Here is a 16,077-nt window from a genome sequence, read left to right on the forward strand (position 1 = left end):
GGTCATGCCTGTAATCCCAGCACTTTGGGAGGCTGAGGCAGGCGGATCGCTTGAGATAAGGAGTTCAAGGCCAGCCTGGCCAACACAGTGAAACCCCATCTCTACTAAAAACATAAAAATTAGCTGGGCATGGCAGCATATGCCTGTAATCCCAGCTACTCAGGAGGCGGAGGTGGGAGAATCACTTGAATCAGGGAAGTCGAGGTTGTAGTGAGTCAAAATCGTGCCACTGCACTCCAGCCTGGGCAAAAGAGCGAGGCCCTGTCTCAAAAACAAATAAAACAAATTAGCCTTCAGATACTGTATTATCTAGCATAGCCTATTTTGGGGCTGTGAAAATGGTGCCCTGGAAAGTCTGAGAAGGAGACCTTGTCCCTCATTATAATGGTTTTTTTGAGACAGGATCTCACTCTGTTGTCCAAGTTGCAGTGTCATGGTACAATCACAGCTAACTGTGGCCTTGACCTCTTGGGATCAAATGATCCTCCTCTCTCAGCCTCACAAGTAGCTGGGACTACAGGCATGCACCACTATGCCCAGCTAATTTAATTTTTTTTTAGCAGAGGCGGGATCTCATTATGTTGTCCAGGCTGGTCTTGAACTCCTGGGCTAAAGTGATCCTCCCACTTCAGCCTCCCAAAGTGCTGGGAATACAGTCGTGAGCCACGGTGCCCAGCCAGAAATTGTGAGTTACTCCCAAGATGCTTGTGTCCAGAAGCAAGACCTGAAAGTGAGGTCGTGCTGATAAATGAGTGGAAAAATATTCAGGCACCTGGGGCCACATCCTGGTCCTACCTCCTTCTAGCTGGGCTAGGGTCTTCTCTGAGCTGGGCTTTTTTTTTTTGTGCCTGCTGCACAGCTACCCATTTATTGGCCAGAGGGCGACAGGCACTGGATGCATTAGATACTGGGGAAATAGAGGCACAGCCATCACAGTGTGCTTCTCCTGAGTTTTGAGGGCTGGTGGGAAGAGACAGCGAGTAAACCGGGAGGTGAAGACAAAGCCCAGTCATTATAAGTGAAGTCAGCACAAGGGACAGGAAGCACCCACGTAGAGGGTGGTCAGGAAAGGCCTCTCGGAGGAGCTGATATTTAGGCCAAGGTCTGATGGGTAGAGCTCTCCAGGTGGAGGAGGAGTGTGTGTCCCTCTCCCATGTATAAAATGGGAATCATATTAGTACCTGTGTCGTGAGGCAGTTATGAAGGTAAAATGAATTAGTGCATGTGAAACCTATCCCCACTAAAAACAAAAAGCTGTTTTAGATACTGATATTATTATTATTACTATTATTTTGAGATGGAGTTTTGTTTTTGTTGCCCAGGCTGGAGTGGAAAGGCACTACCTTGGCTTACTGAAACCTCCGCCTCCTGAGTTCAAGCAATTCTCCTTTCTCAGCCTCCCAAGTAGCTGCGATTATACGGTATCATGCCCAGCTAATTTTTTCTATTTTTAGTGGAGACAGGGTTTCATTATTTTAGCCAGACTGGTCTTGAATGCCTGATCTCAGGTGATCCACCTGCCTCGGCCTCCCAAAGTGCTGGGATTACAGGTGTGAGCCACCCCACCTGGGTGATATTTGTATTATTATTGTAGCTAGAGAGAAGGTTCTTTTTTTTCCCCTTGGGAAACTTGAAAGAGTATGTGTATGCATGTGTCTGTGTGCACACACACTGTTCTCTGACTGTTTGTTGTTTCCTTTTGTTTATTTCAGTGCCTTCTGGAGGTTTTTATAGAGGGCAGGGTGCCCTCCATGCTGTCTTAGTCTGTTTTGTCTGCTGTAACAAAATACCGTAAATGGAGTGGCTTACAAACAACAGGAGTGTATTTACAGTTATGAAGCCTGGAAAGTCCAAGATCAAAGCGCCAGCAGATTTGGGGTCTGGTGAGGACCCACTTCCTGGCTCGTAGATGACTGTCTTCTTGTGTCCTTGTGTGATGGAAGGGGCAAAGGAGCTCTTTGGAGGATGCTCATCCCATTCATGAGGACACACTGCTATGCCCTAATCACCTTCTGAAGTCCCCACCTCCTAATCCCATCACATTTGAGATTAGGTTTTAACATACAGATTTTAAGAAGCCACAAACAGTCAGACCTAGTACTGTCTTAACAGAGGTTCTGGGGATGGGGCATAGGCAGCGTTGGACTGGGAAGGAGGAGGTTTAAGGGTTGTGGCTGGAGCTCTTTTTCTCCCTGTTGTCCTTCTAAGCCCCTGCTGGAAGAGGTTCAAGGGGACAGCCAGCCTCCTCCAAGATGATGGTGCGGAGAGACTGCAGAACTGCAGCCCAGCATCCCCCAGACCAGAGAGCTGCCTTGGCTGAGGGCAGCTGGAGGCAGGGGAGTGGGGCCCGGGGTCAGAAGGGGAGATGCTGTCACGTTGATTTAGGCCTGTGCCCTCTGAGAAGGGACATTCTCAGCCCTGCTGTGGGCAGTTTCCAGCTCTTCTTGCTGAGTGCACCCAGGGCTGGACCATGTGCTCTGTCATGTGGAGGCATCTCTATTTCCCTGGTCTTATTTCATCCACCACCACTGCCCCCCCCACCGCATGTATGTGCATACGTGCACACACATGAGCACACGCAGGCATACGTGAACACATGGGCACACATAAGCACCTCCCCTCCATGAACACACCATGAGCACCATATCACCTAAAGTAGCACAATTGTTCTCATCCGTATATGAGACCACACAGTGTCTTCACGAGGTCCTTATCCAAATTTCCACTCCAGCAATTCTATTCTTTTGATGTTGCAAGAGCAGGAGGGGTGTTCTGGCCCTGTCTTACTAAGTTCAATGGCGGGCTGTGCTGTACAGTGGTAGATAGGATGCCCTTCTGTGTATTTGATGAATGAGAAGTGCATGGTGTTGACAGGGCGGCAAGCAGTCATGTGGCTGTAGCATGAACGTATCAGTTGGGGACACTCAAATAATTCTTTTACTCTAGACAGAGGCAGGGTACAGTAGTGTAGGGTAGTGGTTAAGAACCAGCACACCAGAGCCACGCTGTCTGAGTTCAAATCCTAGCACACACTCCTTCTAGCTCTGTGACTTTGGATAAGTTACTGCACCTTTCTGAGATTTTGTTTCCCATCCACAAAATGAAGATAATTGCAACAACTACGCCACAGTTGGAAATTGAGTGAGTTAACTCATGTAAAGCACTTTGCTCAGTTTCTAGCATACAGAAAGTACTGTATCAATATAAGCTATTATTGTTACTTATAGAGGATTGAAATGAATGAGCCCGACAGGCTGAGTTCAAATGTTCTCTGGTGGGTGACCTTGGGTAAGTCGCTTAGCCTCCGGACACCTTAGTTTCCCCCTTAAATTAGAGGAAAATATCTACTTTATCAAATTGCTGTGTGGATTCAATGAGTTAACACATGAGTGATTAGAACAATGCCTCATGCATAGCTTCTGCTAAATGAATTGCAGTGGTTGTTAGTAATAATAATGCTTTCGGTTAATTTCTTACTGTGGAACAAACTACCCCAGAAGTTTGTGGTGTAAAACAGCAGTGAGCTCTTTTGCATGATTTGAAGGTAGTGGCTCTACTGAGTGAGCTGTGTTGGCTCATGTCACTGCTCTCAGCTGGGTTAGAAGGTCCAAAGTGGCCTCATTCACATGGCTGGCTGTTGTTGGTGGCTGCTGGCTGGGGGCCTCTGTTCTCCATGTGGCCTCTCGTCCTCCAGGGAGCTGGCCTGGCTTCCTAGTGTGGCTGTCTCAAGGAAACATTCCAGGAGGGAGAAGGCAGATACCTCCACCTGCTTGAGGTCTGGTGTCTGGAACTTGACAGTATCACAGTATCTCATCCTCTTATTGATCAAAGTAGGCCTCCAGGCCAGCCTACATCAAGGAGGGGGAAATAGACCTCCCATCTTGGTGGGAGGAGCTGTAAGATGTGAGACCCAGCTTTTCAGTGTCCTTTATCCACCATCGTCCTGAGGGGCACCACGCAAGGCACTGGAGTGGTTTGGAATGCCTTTTGTCAGCTGTGTTTAGTGTTGATGCGGCTTCAGTAAACACAGCTGAGAAGAGGAGCTCACAGACTGCATCTGCCCTTCCAGAAATCGACAAAGATGTGTGTAGACTATCCGAGGATACCTTGTATTATTGTATTTTATCTATTTATTTTTAAAATTTTAAGTAGAGATGGAGTCTTGCTGTGTTGCCCACGCTGGTCTCAAACTCCTGGACTAAAGTGAATCCTCATGCCCTTGGCCTCCCATAGTCCTGGGATTACAGGCATGAGCCACTGTACCGAGTCATGATTCTTTCGCTTAACACATTTATTGATAATTTATTACATGTCAGGCTTAGGCCAGGGTAGGCAAAAACGAGACAATCTCCCTGTGTTCATGAACATACAGTCTCAAGTCCCTTATTCTTTGTGGGAGAAGGGGATTAAGTGAACACTTGAGGCTGAGAGCAAAAACCCAAAGGAGAAGTCAGATTCTGGGAGGGCAGGGGTAAGATTAGAGAGACCAGGTTATCATCTACTCCGTGTTCCTTCCTATCATGTGGCCTGGGCCCAGTCACTTCCTCTCTGTGGGCCCGTGTCCCCTGATCTGTGAAGTGAGAATTACAACACCTACTTCATAGGGCTCTTGTGAGGCTGCAGCGAGCTAGCGTGTGAAGCTCTTATTCCTGTTAGGGTTGCCTCTACCCTCTGTGCCTCAGTTTCCTCATTGGTGGATTCCTTTCTGCCTGAGCAAGTTTGTGGCTCAGTCAGTTCCTCACTTCCTGCCCCTTTGGAGGACACCCTGTTAGTCTCTCATTCCATTGTGCTCTTCTCTTTGGGAGCATTGTTATATGGTGGTTAATTATATTTACGTGGGCATTTAATGTCTCTCTTTCTCGGACTGTCAGCTCTTTGAAAGGGGGCTGTGTTTGTGCAATTCATTGTTCCTGTGTCTTGCATGATGACTGCTAGCACGTACCAGGTACACCATAGATGCTGTCTTCGTGGGTGAATGCCATTCTTCCTCTGCTTGGGTCTTGGGGATGCTCATCAGCTGCCTGGAAATGGAGCTCCGGAGGCCTGAGCTTCAGGAATTATCTGTCTGATGGGGGCTGTGTTTCTGGAGGCTCCAGTGACCTGAGCAACAGCCAGGACAGAGCCAGCCAGCTGGGCACACCTTCTGTCTGCCGTGGCAGGCCTCATTTGGACTGTGGGCAGCAGAAAATGGCTGAAGTAACTTCCATGATGATGCCCTTCATCACGAGTTTCTATGGAAACAGGGCTACTGAACCTGTCACCCTGGCATAAGGGAGGAATGTGGAGGGCGGCCTTATGGGATTTGGGAGTTGGTATTTAGATAGAAGATGAATAGGAGAGATTTGCTGCTTCTTCCATAAGCTAGCGGGGGCTCATGGATTTTTTTTTTTTCAAGTGGGGTAGGGCTCTTTGAATCACAAAAATAAGTACAGCTTTTTAGTGAGAACTTAGGGTATTTCCAAAACTGTCATTTCATTTCATCCTTCCAGGCCCCGCACGAAGCAGGCATAACTCCTTTAATTTGCAGAGGAAGCTGAGGCTCAGAGAGGTCCAATGACTTGCTCAAGTCTATATGGTGGGGCCTGGCAGAATTCAGATCCACATTCTGGTCTGCCTGATTCTGGAGTTTGGTGGGGTTGGCGGGGCTTGGGCCTGGAAGACAAAGATCCTGTTGGGTGCAGTGCCGCTTCTGGACATGCATGCAGTGGGTGCAGGGTGGTCTGTGTCCTTTCCAAAGTCAGATGTCTGGACAGAGGTGGAACATCCTGGGGGTGCTGGATTCCCAGGTGTGGAGTAACAACACTGCCTTGTATCCATTTTCAGAGCCCTTTTCTGAGGTTTCGTCTGGTACCAACCCCTATGAGGCAGGCGAGCTCCTGCAAATCCCCTTGTGCAGCCAGACTCAGAGAAGTCAAGGATTTGGTTTGGGGGACTCAGAAAGCCTGAGGCTGAGTCGGGCACACCTCCTGACTGCTCGACCGGTGGTTTGCACCCTGCCCTGGGGCATGACATCTTCCTGGCCACCTCTGGAAGGCTGAACTCTATTCCAGCTCAGTGTTTTGGATTTTTGTTGTTGCTGTTGTTTTTTGTTTGAGATGGAGTTTTGCTTTTTTGCCCAGGCTGGAGTGCAGTGGTGCCATCTTAGCTCGCTGCAACCTCTGCCTCCCACTTTGAAGTGATTCTCCTGTCTCAGCCTCTCAAGTAGCTGAGTTATAGGCACCTGCTGATTTTTGTATTTTTAGTAGAGGTGGGGTTTCACCTTGTTGCCCAGGCTGGTCTTAAACTCCTGACCTGTGTTTTGCCCGCCTCAGTGCTGGAATTACGAGCATGAGCCACCACGCTTGGCCCCAGCTCAGTTTTAAAAATTGCTTTTAGTATGGTCTTATTTTCCATCATCGGAGAAATGCAGATTCATTCCAGAACCTTTGGAAACAATAGACAAACATAAAAGAAAAATACCTCCCATTACTTACCCTCCAACACTCCAGGGAGCACTGGACCCAAACTAGCGTCTGGTTGCTTTTCTGTGAAGATGTTATATTTCATCTTTAAGGGTTATGATCTTCTAGGTGATGGAAGATGTGCTTCGTACTTTAAGAACCTTTAAAAATGAACTTGATTTCATATTTATATACAATAAAAGGCACTCATTTTAAGTACATAGTTTGATGCATTTTGACACGTGTAGATATGTAACCACCACGCTAATTGAGATGAACACTTCCATCACCACAGGAGTTCCCTCACACCCCCCTGCAGTCAGCAACCCCCCACCGTCCCCAGCTTACACACACTGCCCCAGGCCATCCCAGCCTACTTCCGGTCATTCCAGGCTTGTTCTTCAGTTTTAGAATTTCATATACATGGAATGATACAGTATGCTCCGTTTTGCATTCGACTTTTGTGTAACTTTCTCGAGGTTAACTCATGTTGTTGCATGCGTTGGTAGTTTTTTCTTTTCTGCTGGGTAGCATTCCAATGGCTGAATATACCACCATCTACTCCCCCGTTCTCCTGTTGGGAGATCTTGGGCACATCAGTTTTCCCTTCTATATAGTGGGGGAAATGTTACCCACTTTATCGGATGGTTGTGAGGATTAGATGAGGTAACAGGTGAGTGAGTGGAATGGTGCCTGGAACATGGCAGGTGCTCAACTTCATAGTACTAATAATGGATTGTTGTCTCTTGCTGTGTAACAAACCGCCCTAAGGCATAGTAGTGAATACTGAAGGTGTTTCCAGTTTAGGGCTTTTGAATAATATAAATGAATGAATGAATGAATGAATAAAATAATACAAATGCACACGTGTAGATGGGCAGCCTCGGTGGCTGTTAGCTTCCTCAAGGGCTCGAATACTGTGTGTCTTGGTGATCGGCTGACAGGCAGCCGTCGCCTCTTCTAAGATGGGTGGTTTTCCTTTTGAGGTGGGTGCTGGGGGTTCCTGGCTGCTCAGTGCTGGCCCTGCTTGTTGCCTTATGTCCTGCTCTGAGCCAGGCTTGGGTCTTGCTGGGTTGACCAACCCGTTTAAGCCTCAGGAAGTGGCCTCTGTAGAAAAAAATGTATGAGCAGTGGGTGGTGAGCAGATCACTGGAGCGCAAAGCCCCAAAATAGATCTTCCTCTGTTAAGTCGCCAAGCAAGTGAGGGCAGTGACAAATGCTTTGCATAATTTCCTACCCCAAAGACAAGGTTTTACTGCAAACAACTTTTTGGGACCCCTCCCCTCTCAAAGAAAAAAAACCTCGAAAAGATCCAAGACATATTTTTCAGAGCAGCACAAAAAGAGAGAAACAGGCCCTGGGGTTCTATCCCAGATCTACCCTTTGCAGGCTGTGTGATTTTGGGCAAATTCCTTAACTTCTCTGAGCCTTGTCTTGTGTTAACTAGCACAGATGAGGCTAGACTCTCCAGTGTGTATGCAAAGCACCTTATGTTGCAGAGATGCTGCAAATATGGAGTGTCTTTTTTCCTTCCTTTTTCATTTCCCTCCTCTTAGCTTGTCTTAGACCTTGTTTTCAGTTTCTCTTAGCTTCATCAAGTGTGGTAGAGGGGTGCTGGCGTGTGTGGGGGGGTGAAGATTTGGCTTTGCTGGGAAAGATGTTCTGAAACTGTGTTTGACATACTACACTCCTCCTCTGCAGATCAGTGGACAGGGTGTTGAAGGGTAGGCATGAATAATGGCCCCCAGAAATGTCCCCGTCCTGCACCCTGGAACCGGTGGATATGTCAGGTTACTTGACAAAGAGGACCTTGCAGATGCAACAAAGGGAAGAAGGTTGAGATGGGAGAGTATTCTGGGTTACCCAGACGGATCCCGTGTGATCACAGGGTCCTTTGAAGAAAAAGGCCGGGCCAAGCGTGGTGGCTCACACTTGTAATCCCAGCACCTTGGGAGGCTGAGTCAGGTGGATCGCCTGAGGTCAGCAGTTTGAGAACAGCCTGGCCAACATGGCGAAACCCCGTCTCTACTAAAAATACAAAATTAGCCGGGCCTGGTGGCTCGTGCTTGTAATCCGAGCTACGCAGGCAAATCGTTTTAACCTGGGAGGTGGAGGTTGCAGTGAGCTGAGATTGGACCAATGCACTCCGGGTGACAAGAGCAAGACTCTATTTCAGAGAAGAAAATGGCGGGAGGGAGATCAGAGTGAGTGGAAGACAATAACCTGATGGTGGCAACAGGTTGGAGTGATGTGCTTTTAAGGCAGAGGAAGAGGCCACGTGCCTACGAGCATAGACGGCCACTACCAGGTGAAAATGGTAAGGAAATAGGTTTTCCCTTGGAGCCTCCAGAAGGTACCAGTGCTGCCAACACCTTGGCTTCAGCCCCGTGAGACTGGTTTTGACCTGGAGCTGAAAGAGGATTGCTTTAAGCCACTGAGTTTTCGGTAATTGGTACAGCAGCTGAAGGGTGCTTACATAGCACGTGAGGCTTATGTTGCTAGGGTTTCACTGGAAGGTGGCTTCTCGGATGATGGTACTTGATGGTCATTTTTATGTTTCTTCGCTTCTGACTTGGATGGACTGTTTGCAGTCCAGCCTAGGGGAGGTCTGGCTTCCTGGGGGATTTACCTGGAGACTGGGTCTCTGTGGTTGGGCACCTGGTGAACCCCTGCGGCCATGGGAGCTGCTGCAGAGAGGCTTCCTCTCTCAACAGAAACACAGAAGTGAGCTGCTTGCCAGCAGAGGCCAGGCTTCCTGTCTGGCCAGTCCCCGAAATGCTGCTCCCCACCCCTCACCCCTCACCACATGGGAGTCCAGATGAAGATTGGGTGGGGGCGGGGGCCGCACTGTCTGATCTCGGAAGGAAGCCCCTCCCTGTCTAGCTTGGGTTTGTGTTTAAGGCTTTGAGATGACTGTTTTCTTGTTTACTTTTTAGAGACAGGATCTGGCTCTGTTGCCCAGGCTGGAGTGCAGTGGTGTGATCATAGCTCACTGTAGCCTCAAACTGCTGAGCTCAAGTGATCTTCCTGCCTCACACTCTCATTTGGCTGGGACTACAGGTGTGCGCCACCATGCCCAGCTAATTTTTGTTTTTGTTTTTTTCTGTAGAGACAGGGTCTTTCTATGTTACCCAGGCTGGCCTCGAACTCCTGGCCTCAAGCAATCCTCCTACCTCAGTGTCCCAAAGTGCTGGAATTACAGGCATGTGCCACTGCACCCAGCCAACTACCCTCCCCTTCCTTCCCCTCCCCTCCCCTCCCCTCCCTTCCCTTCTCCTCCTCTCTCTCCTCAGAGTCCTTGCCTGGGGAATGGGAGTAACAGTGGCCCACCCTGACTCCACACCCCTCCTGTGAGTCTCAACACCCTGATTTCTCACTTGGGCAGACCCCACCTCCTCCACTCAAGGGATGAGTGGTACCCCAGCCTGGCCAATCAGCACGTCCACACCCAGCTCTACCACTGTGATTGGCCCCTCCCATCCCATTCCCTCCCATCCCATTCCCTCCCCTCTTTTTATTTGAGATGGAGTCTTGCTGTGTCACCCCAGGCTGGGGTGCAGTGACATGATCTTGGCTTACTGCAACCTCCACCTCCCTCTTCAAGGGATTCTCCTGACTCAGCTTCCTAGTTTCAAGCGATTCTCATACCTCTGCCTCCCGCGTATCATCACCACACCAGGCTAATTTTTGTATTTTTGCTAGAGACAGGGTTTCACCATGTTGGCCAGGCTGGTCTCGAACTCCCAGCCTCAAGTGATCCACGTGCCTCAGCCTCCCAAAGTGCTGGGATCACAGGCGTGAGCTACTGCACCTGGCCCCAGCGAACTATTTTCTTGTGATTTGTCAGCAAACAGCCCCTGGGGCTGGACTGTTGGAAAGCGCCTCCAGCTTTTGTGGAGTCAGGTCTGGCTGGGACTTTGGGACTTTTTGTTGGGATCATGTCTGGCTCTCTCTCAGGGCTTCTCACCATGTTCCTCATGTGCCACTTGGTGAGATAAGGGGTTGTGGGAGGGACTGAGTATACAGATTTAGAGATTATAATTAAAGAGCAACACTGAGGCCAGGATGGCTAAGATCCTCTCACAGCTGCCACCATGTGACCTCTGGCCTTGTTCTTTCCCATGGACATCACCTTTCATTGGATGGTGACTCCCTACATAGACCCCCAAAGGTAGTCACATCCTAATCCTTTGAACCTGTAGATATGTTACGTTATGTGGCAGAAGGGATTTTGCACGTGTGATTAAGGGAAAGATCTTGAGATGGCGAGGTTCTCCCGCATGACCTAGGTAGGCCCAATGTAAGTACAAGGATCTTTAGAAGAGGGAGGTAGGAGGTCAGAGTCAGGGAGAGATTGCAAGATACTGGCTTTGAAGGTAGAGGGAGGAAGGGGTCACAAGCCAAGAAATGTAGGTGGCCTCTAGAGCTGGGAAAGGCAATGGGTGGATTTCCCCTCTGAAGCCTCCAGAAGAAACCCAGCCCTGCTGACTCCTTGGTTTTGGTCTTAGCCCAGTGAGACCCGTTTTAGAAATCAGACCTGCGTAACTGCAAGATGGTAAATTTGTGTTGTTGTAAGCCACTAGGCTTGTGGGGCCATCCTGGCCTCAGTGATGCTGATTCAGGATTGTGTTTGTTTCGTTTTTTTTTTTGAGATGGAGTTTCACTCTTGTTGCCCTGGCTGGAGTGCAGTAGCGCCATCTCAGCTCACCGCAGCCTCCGCCCCCCTTCAACCTGACTCCCAGGTTCAAGAGATTTTCCTACCTCAGCCTCCCCAGTAGCTGGGATTCCAGGCATGTGCCACCACACCTGGCTAATTTTGTTTTTTTTTAGGAGAGACAGTGTTTCTCCATGTTGGTCAGGCTGGTCTTGAACTCCTGACCTCAAGTGATCCACCCACCTCGGCTTCCTAAAGTGCTCGGATTATAGACATGAGCCACCGTTCCTGGCTGTCTGTTTCCTATTACTGCTCTCATCTTGTAGATTAGATTTGAGGCGATGCTCTAATCTTTCAGAGCAGTAATATTAGGAGGGTGCAAATATAATTGCAGTTTAATTGTACTTTGCCTTTAATGGCAAAAATTGTGATAGCGTTTGCACTAACCTAATAGGAAACAAACATAATCCTGCATAAGCACCTCCTCAGATCTCTTTCCTTGACCCATTAGGTGAATATTTGCTGAGCCCCTACCATGCTGGACACTCTACTTGTCACCAGATTGACCAAGGCAAGGTCTTGCCATTCAGGGGTCCAAGTCTAAGGGAGACAGAGACAAAATGACAGGCTAAGATCGTCACACAGGGCGTTGGGGGGATCGTAGAAAAAGATGACGTAGAAATCAGTTGGGGGGACCTGAGAAAGTTTCTCAGACGTTGTTGGAAGGAGCTTTGAATTTGGAGTAGGAGCTCTGGAAGTGTTGTCTAGTCACCACTGGGTATCTAGTAAATATTTCAAACTCAATCTGTCCATCATGGGACTTGTCACCAAAACAACTGAGATCTCTGCCTTTTTTACTGCTCCAGTCTTTCCCATTTTGGTAAGAGGTACCACCACCCAGCCAGGTGCCTTTGCCAGACAGCTAGAGTCCTCCTGGGCCCCTTTCCCACCTCCATCTCTGGCATCATGTCCACCTCGTGGTTCTGAGGGGTTCATCCCTGTCTGGAGATGTGCTTCCCTCTGCCATGGCAGGGCTCCAAGATCCCAGGCTCAGAGATGAGGGAACTGAGAAGAGCGTCCAGTACAATCTGTGTGCTCACACTGGTGCAGCAGGAGGCAGGACAGTGTAGGGGGGAACGGGTGAGCACCTGGGGCTCCAGTTCCAGCTCTGCACTTGCCAGCGAGAACTTGAGGTCAAAGTGTTTGACCTGGTGTACCTCAGTGTCCTCACTGATAAAATTGGCATAATAGGTGGGCCTATCTCCCAGCAGTGATTCAGAATTCAATGTGTTAATAAACCAAACACTTAGAATAACACATGTTCAGTCAGTGATAGCCATGCTTGTTAGAGGAAGCTTTTCTACAATACTCAGTACTTAAAATCATGATAGCAGCAGCCACTCATTAACCACGTTCTCTGATTTTAAAAATCCTCCTCAGGCTGGGTGCAGTGGCTCACACCTGTAATGCCAGCACTTTGGGAGGCTGAGGTGGGTGGATCATGAGGCCAATAATTCAAGACCATACTGGCCAACATGGCAAAACCCCTTCTCTACTCAAAATACAAAAATTAGCTGGGTGTGGTGGTGCGTGTCTGTAGTCCCAACTACTTGGAAGGCTGAGGCAGGAGAATTGCTTGAACCTGGGAGGCAGAGGTTGCAGTGAGCCAAGATCATGCTGCTGTTCTCCAGCCTGGAAACAGAGCAAGACTCTGTCTGAAAAAAAAAATAACAAATAAACCCTCCTCATGCTTTTTGATGTGTCTACCCACTTTATAGATGGGAAAACTGAGTTTCCAAAAGTAGCAAGAACCTTTCCAAAGCCACTTAGCTGGAATAGCTCCACTATCATTTTCTAGTATGACTCTCAAGGCCGCCAGAGACAATTTTGAGTAACTTGTGGGTTTTTAAATAGTTCTTCTTCCTGTATCCATTTGAGGTCTTGGTTTCTCACTGCTAGAGATCTGCAGAACCAGCCTCCTGCCTTTTGTGGATTTGATGAGATGACTGAAGACAGGACACGTGGTCCTGGACTTACCTCTACTTTGAGCTTCCCGGAATTTGCTCGTGTTCTGCGGATTCCCAAGCCCCGTGCTCGTGCTGTGGCCCAGGGCTGCATCTCTCTGTTGACCTTGTGCTGAAAGAAGACTCAGAGGACTCCTCCCATAATGCGACACTTGGCAAGGTGCTTGGTTAATTAATGTCTTGTACATTATAGAGGATTGCTGGAGTTTGTTTTTGTTTTGAGACAGGGTCTCACTCTGCCACTAAGGCTGGAGTGCAGTGGCACAACCATGGCTCACTGCAGCCTCAGCTTCCCAGAATCAAGTGATCTTCTCGTCTCAGCCTCCCAAGTAGCTGGGATCACAGGTACATGCTCCCGTGCCCAGCTATGTTTTACATTTTTTTTTTTTTTTTTTTTTTTAGGTAGAGCTGGGGCTTTACCATGTTGCCTAGACGGATCTTGAACTCCTGGGCTCAAGCAATTCATTTGTCTTGGCTTCCCAAAGTGCTGGGATAACAGGCATGAGCCATGCTTGGCTGTTGTTTTGAAGCTCTGATTCCTTTTGTGCAGGTACAGTTGAGTTTTCAGACACAAGCGTAAGACTTTGCATTTATTTCTTTTTCTTTTCTTTTTTTTTTTTTTGAAACAGATCTTACTCTGTTGCCTAGGCTGGAAGTGCAGTGGCATGATGTTGGCTTACTGCAGCCTTCCCTTCTGGGTTCAAGTGATTCTTGTGCTCAGCCTCCTAAGTAGCTGGGATTACAGGAGTGTGCCACCATACCTGCTGATTTTTGTTTTTTTAATAGAGACAGGGTTTCACCATGTTGCCCAGGTTCATCTTGAGCCCCTGACCTCAGGTGATCTGCTCACCTCAACCTCCCAAAGTGCTGGGATTACAGGCATGAGTCATTGCGCCTGACATGCATTTATTTCTTTAAAATCCTACCTCCTCTGTTTCAGAAACACAAATACCTGTAGGAAGCCGGACAGGTGATCTCAGTAAGGGAAGCGGGTTGCATCAAGGGGACAAATGACAATAAACACAGACTGCAGAGGGAGAAAGATAGAAGGGTGTTGGGAATCGTGGTTAATGGGGAGCTGGTGTATGCACACCTGGTATAAAGTGGACAGATCCTACCTCACGCTCAGACTGAGGGTCCACAGCTCTGCAGCTGGAAATACAGGTTGTTACTATGAAACCTCCTCATTTAAAAAAAGCATTGACTCATTGAAACACACAAATAAGCAACATGATCTTGACCTAACAAAACAGCCTGCACCCTGATGCAGTTCACAGGCTGACAACTTGTGAAATCTGTTTCAGACTGTTGAGAACCTTCATTTTTTATTCTGTGCTGTGGCGTGGTGCCTCTTCCTTTGCTTTTATGAGCTGCAGTTTTGATCAGCGAGTCCTTGGGGGTCAGCAGAGGGTCCTGAGAAAACCTGCTCATATGACCTTAAGCAAGCTATAAAAGTCGTCTGAGACTCAGTTTCCTCACAGAGCAGCCAGTGTTTACAGTCTTGGCCCTCCGGAGCTGCAGTGAGTATTGAATGGTGCAGCATTTTCCTGAGTGTCTGGTGAAGTCTGGTACATAGAAGGTTTCCTTAAATGTGAATTTCCTGCCCCTTAACTTGCATTCCTTTTCCTTTTCTGAGTTTTGGGACTTAGAAAAATAAAAAGGGAACTAAGAAAGGCCAGAGCCCTGGGACTCACCACTAGAGATGTCTTCCCTGGGTGAAATTGCACGTGTCCTGCTGTTTGGCCCGCTGTTTTGGTTTCTTGTTTGTTTGTGTTGGTTTTGTTCAGGCCTGGCATTAGGTCTGGATTCACCCAGGCAGTGTGGTGTAGAGGGAAGAACGAGTGCCTCCGGAGTTTGGGTTTTGAGTCTTGGCTCGTACCAAGGCCCTGTGGCCACAGAGTGCGTGCTGTAGGTTTGTCTAAAAGTAAAGGGCCCGGAGAAAGAGCCGCTGAGAATGGGGTCAGTGAGCTGTGGATGCGTGATCATCTGAGAGCCTGTGCTGCATTCACCTTTTCTTGTGCTTTTAAGCTTTTACATTTTTTTTAAGCAACACATATTATTCAGAATAATGAATAATTATAAGATGAGCCACTGTAAAACTATCATTCAGATCCAGACCTAGAATGTTGCCAGCTCTGATAAACACGGTGTGTGCCCTCTGGAGCACCCCGTCTTCTCCACTGGCTCTCTGCATTTCTTTCTTGTTTTACCAACCACGTGCTCTGCACTCACCTTTGTCATTCAACAGTGGCTCAGGAAATTTCTCCAATTCAGCTGATACAGAGATTCTGATCTGTCTTTTCTGCTGGTTGTGCCTGTGGTGTGGTTGAACCATCTTTTATTTGGCTACTCTTCCACGCACATGGCTATTCCTGTGTTTTCAGGTGTTCTTTTCTTTTTTCTTTCTTTCTCTTTGAGATGAAATTTTGCTCTTGTTGCCCAGGCTGGAGTGCAATGGCACAATCTTGGCTCACTGCAACCCCTGCCTCTCGGGTTTAAGTGGTTCTCCAGCCTCAGCCTCCCAAGTAGCTCGGATTACAGGTATGTGCCACCACACCTGGCTAATTGTTTGTATCTAGTAAAGACAGGGTTTCATCATGTTGGTCAGGCTGGTCTCAAACTCCTGACCTCAAGTGATCCACCTGCCTTGGCCTCCCGAAGTGCTGGGATTACAAGTGTGAGTCACCATGCCTGTCCAGATTTTCGTTCCTTTATTTAGCCACTGCAGACACTGAGACAAAGGGCATTATTCCTTTCTTCTTCTTTTTTTTTAATTGTACTTTGGGCTCTGGGGTACATGTGTACATCCTGCATCCTGCAGGATTGCTGCATAGGTACATACGTGCCGTGGTTTGCTGTCTCCATCCCACCCCACCTCCCTGCCGTAGCCTACCTCAGGAGTTATCCCTCCCCATCCTCCCCGACCCCTGCTGGCCCTCCCCTCTTCCCCTCTCCTCCC

General features: G+C 48.3%; 1 protein-coding gene across 4 annotated transcripts in view; it reads left to right on the forward strand.

The window, feature by feature from the left end:
* PLCG2 (phospholipase C gamma 2) overlaps window positions 1–16,077 on the forward strand; it is a 181,193-nt gene that overhangs the window by 33,464 nt on the left and 131,652 nt on the right. The window contains exon 1 of one of the 4 annotated variants that reach the window (XM_032283881.1): window positions 13,981–14,638. The exons of the other annotated variants lie outside the window; for them this stretch is intronic. Coding sequence (XP_032139772.1) covers window position 14,638 — 1 coding nt within the window. The 5' untranslated portion in view covers window positions 13,981–14,637. Of the gene's footprint in view, window positions 1–13,980; window positions 14,639–16,077 lie in introns of those variants that run through there. 4 annotated transcript variants of the gene reach the window in all.

Source organism: Sapajus apella, unplaced genomic scaffold (assembly GCF_009761245.1).
Source record: "Sapajus apella isolate SASKATOON/1434 unplaced genomic scaffold, GSC_monkey_1.0 scaffold15, whole genome shotgun sequence".
Classification (NCBI taxonomy): domain Eukaryota; kingdom Metazoa; phylum Chordata; class Mammalia; order Primates; family Cebidae; genus Sapajus; species Sapajus apella.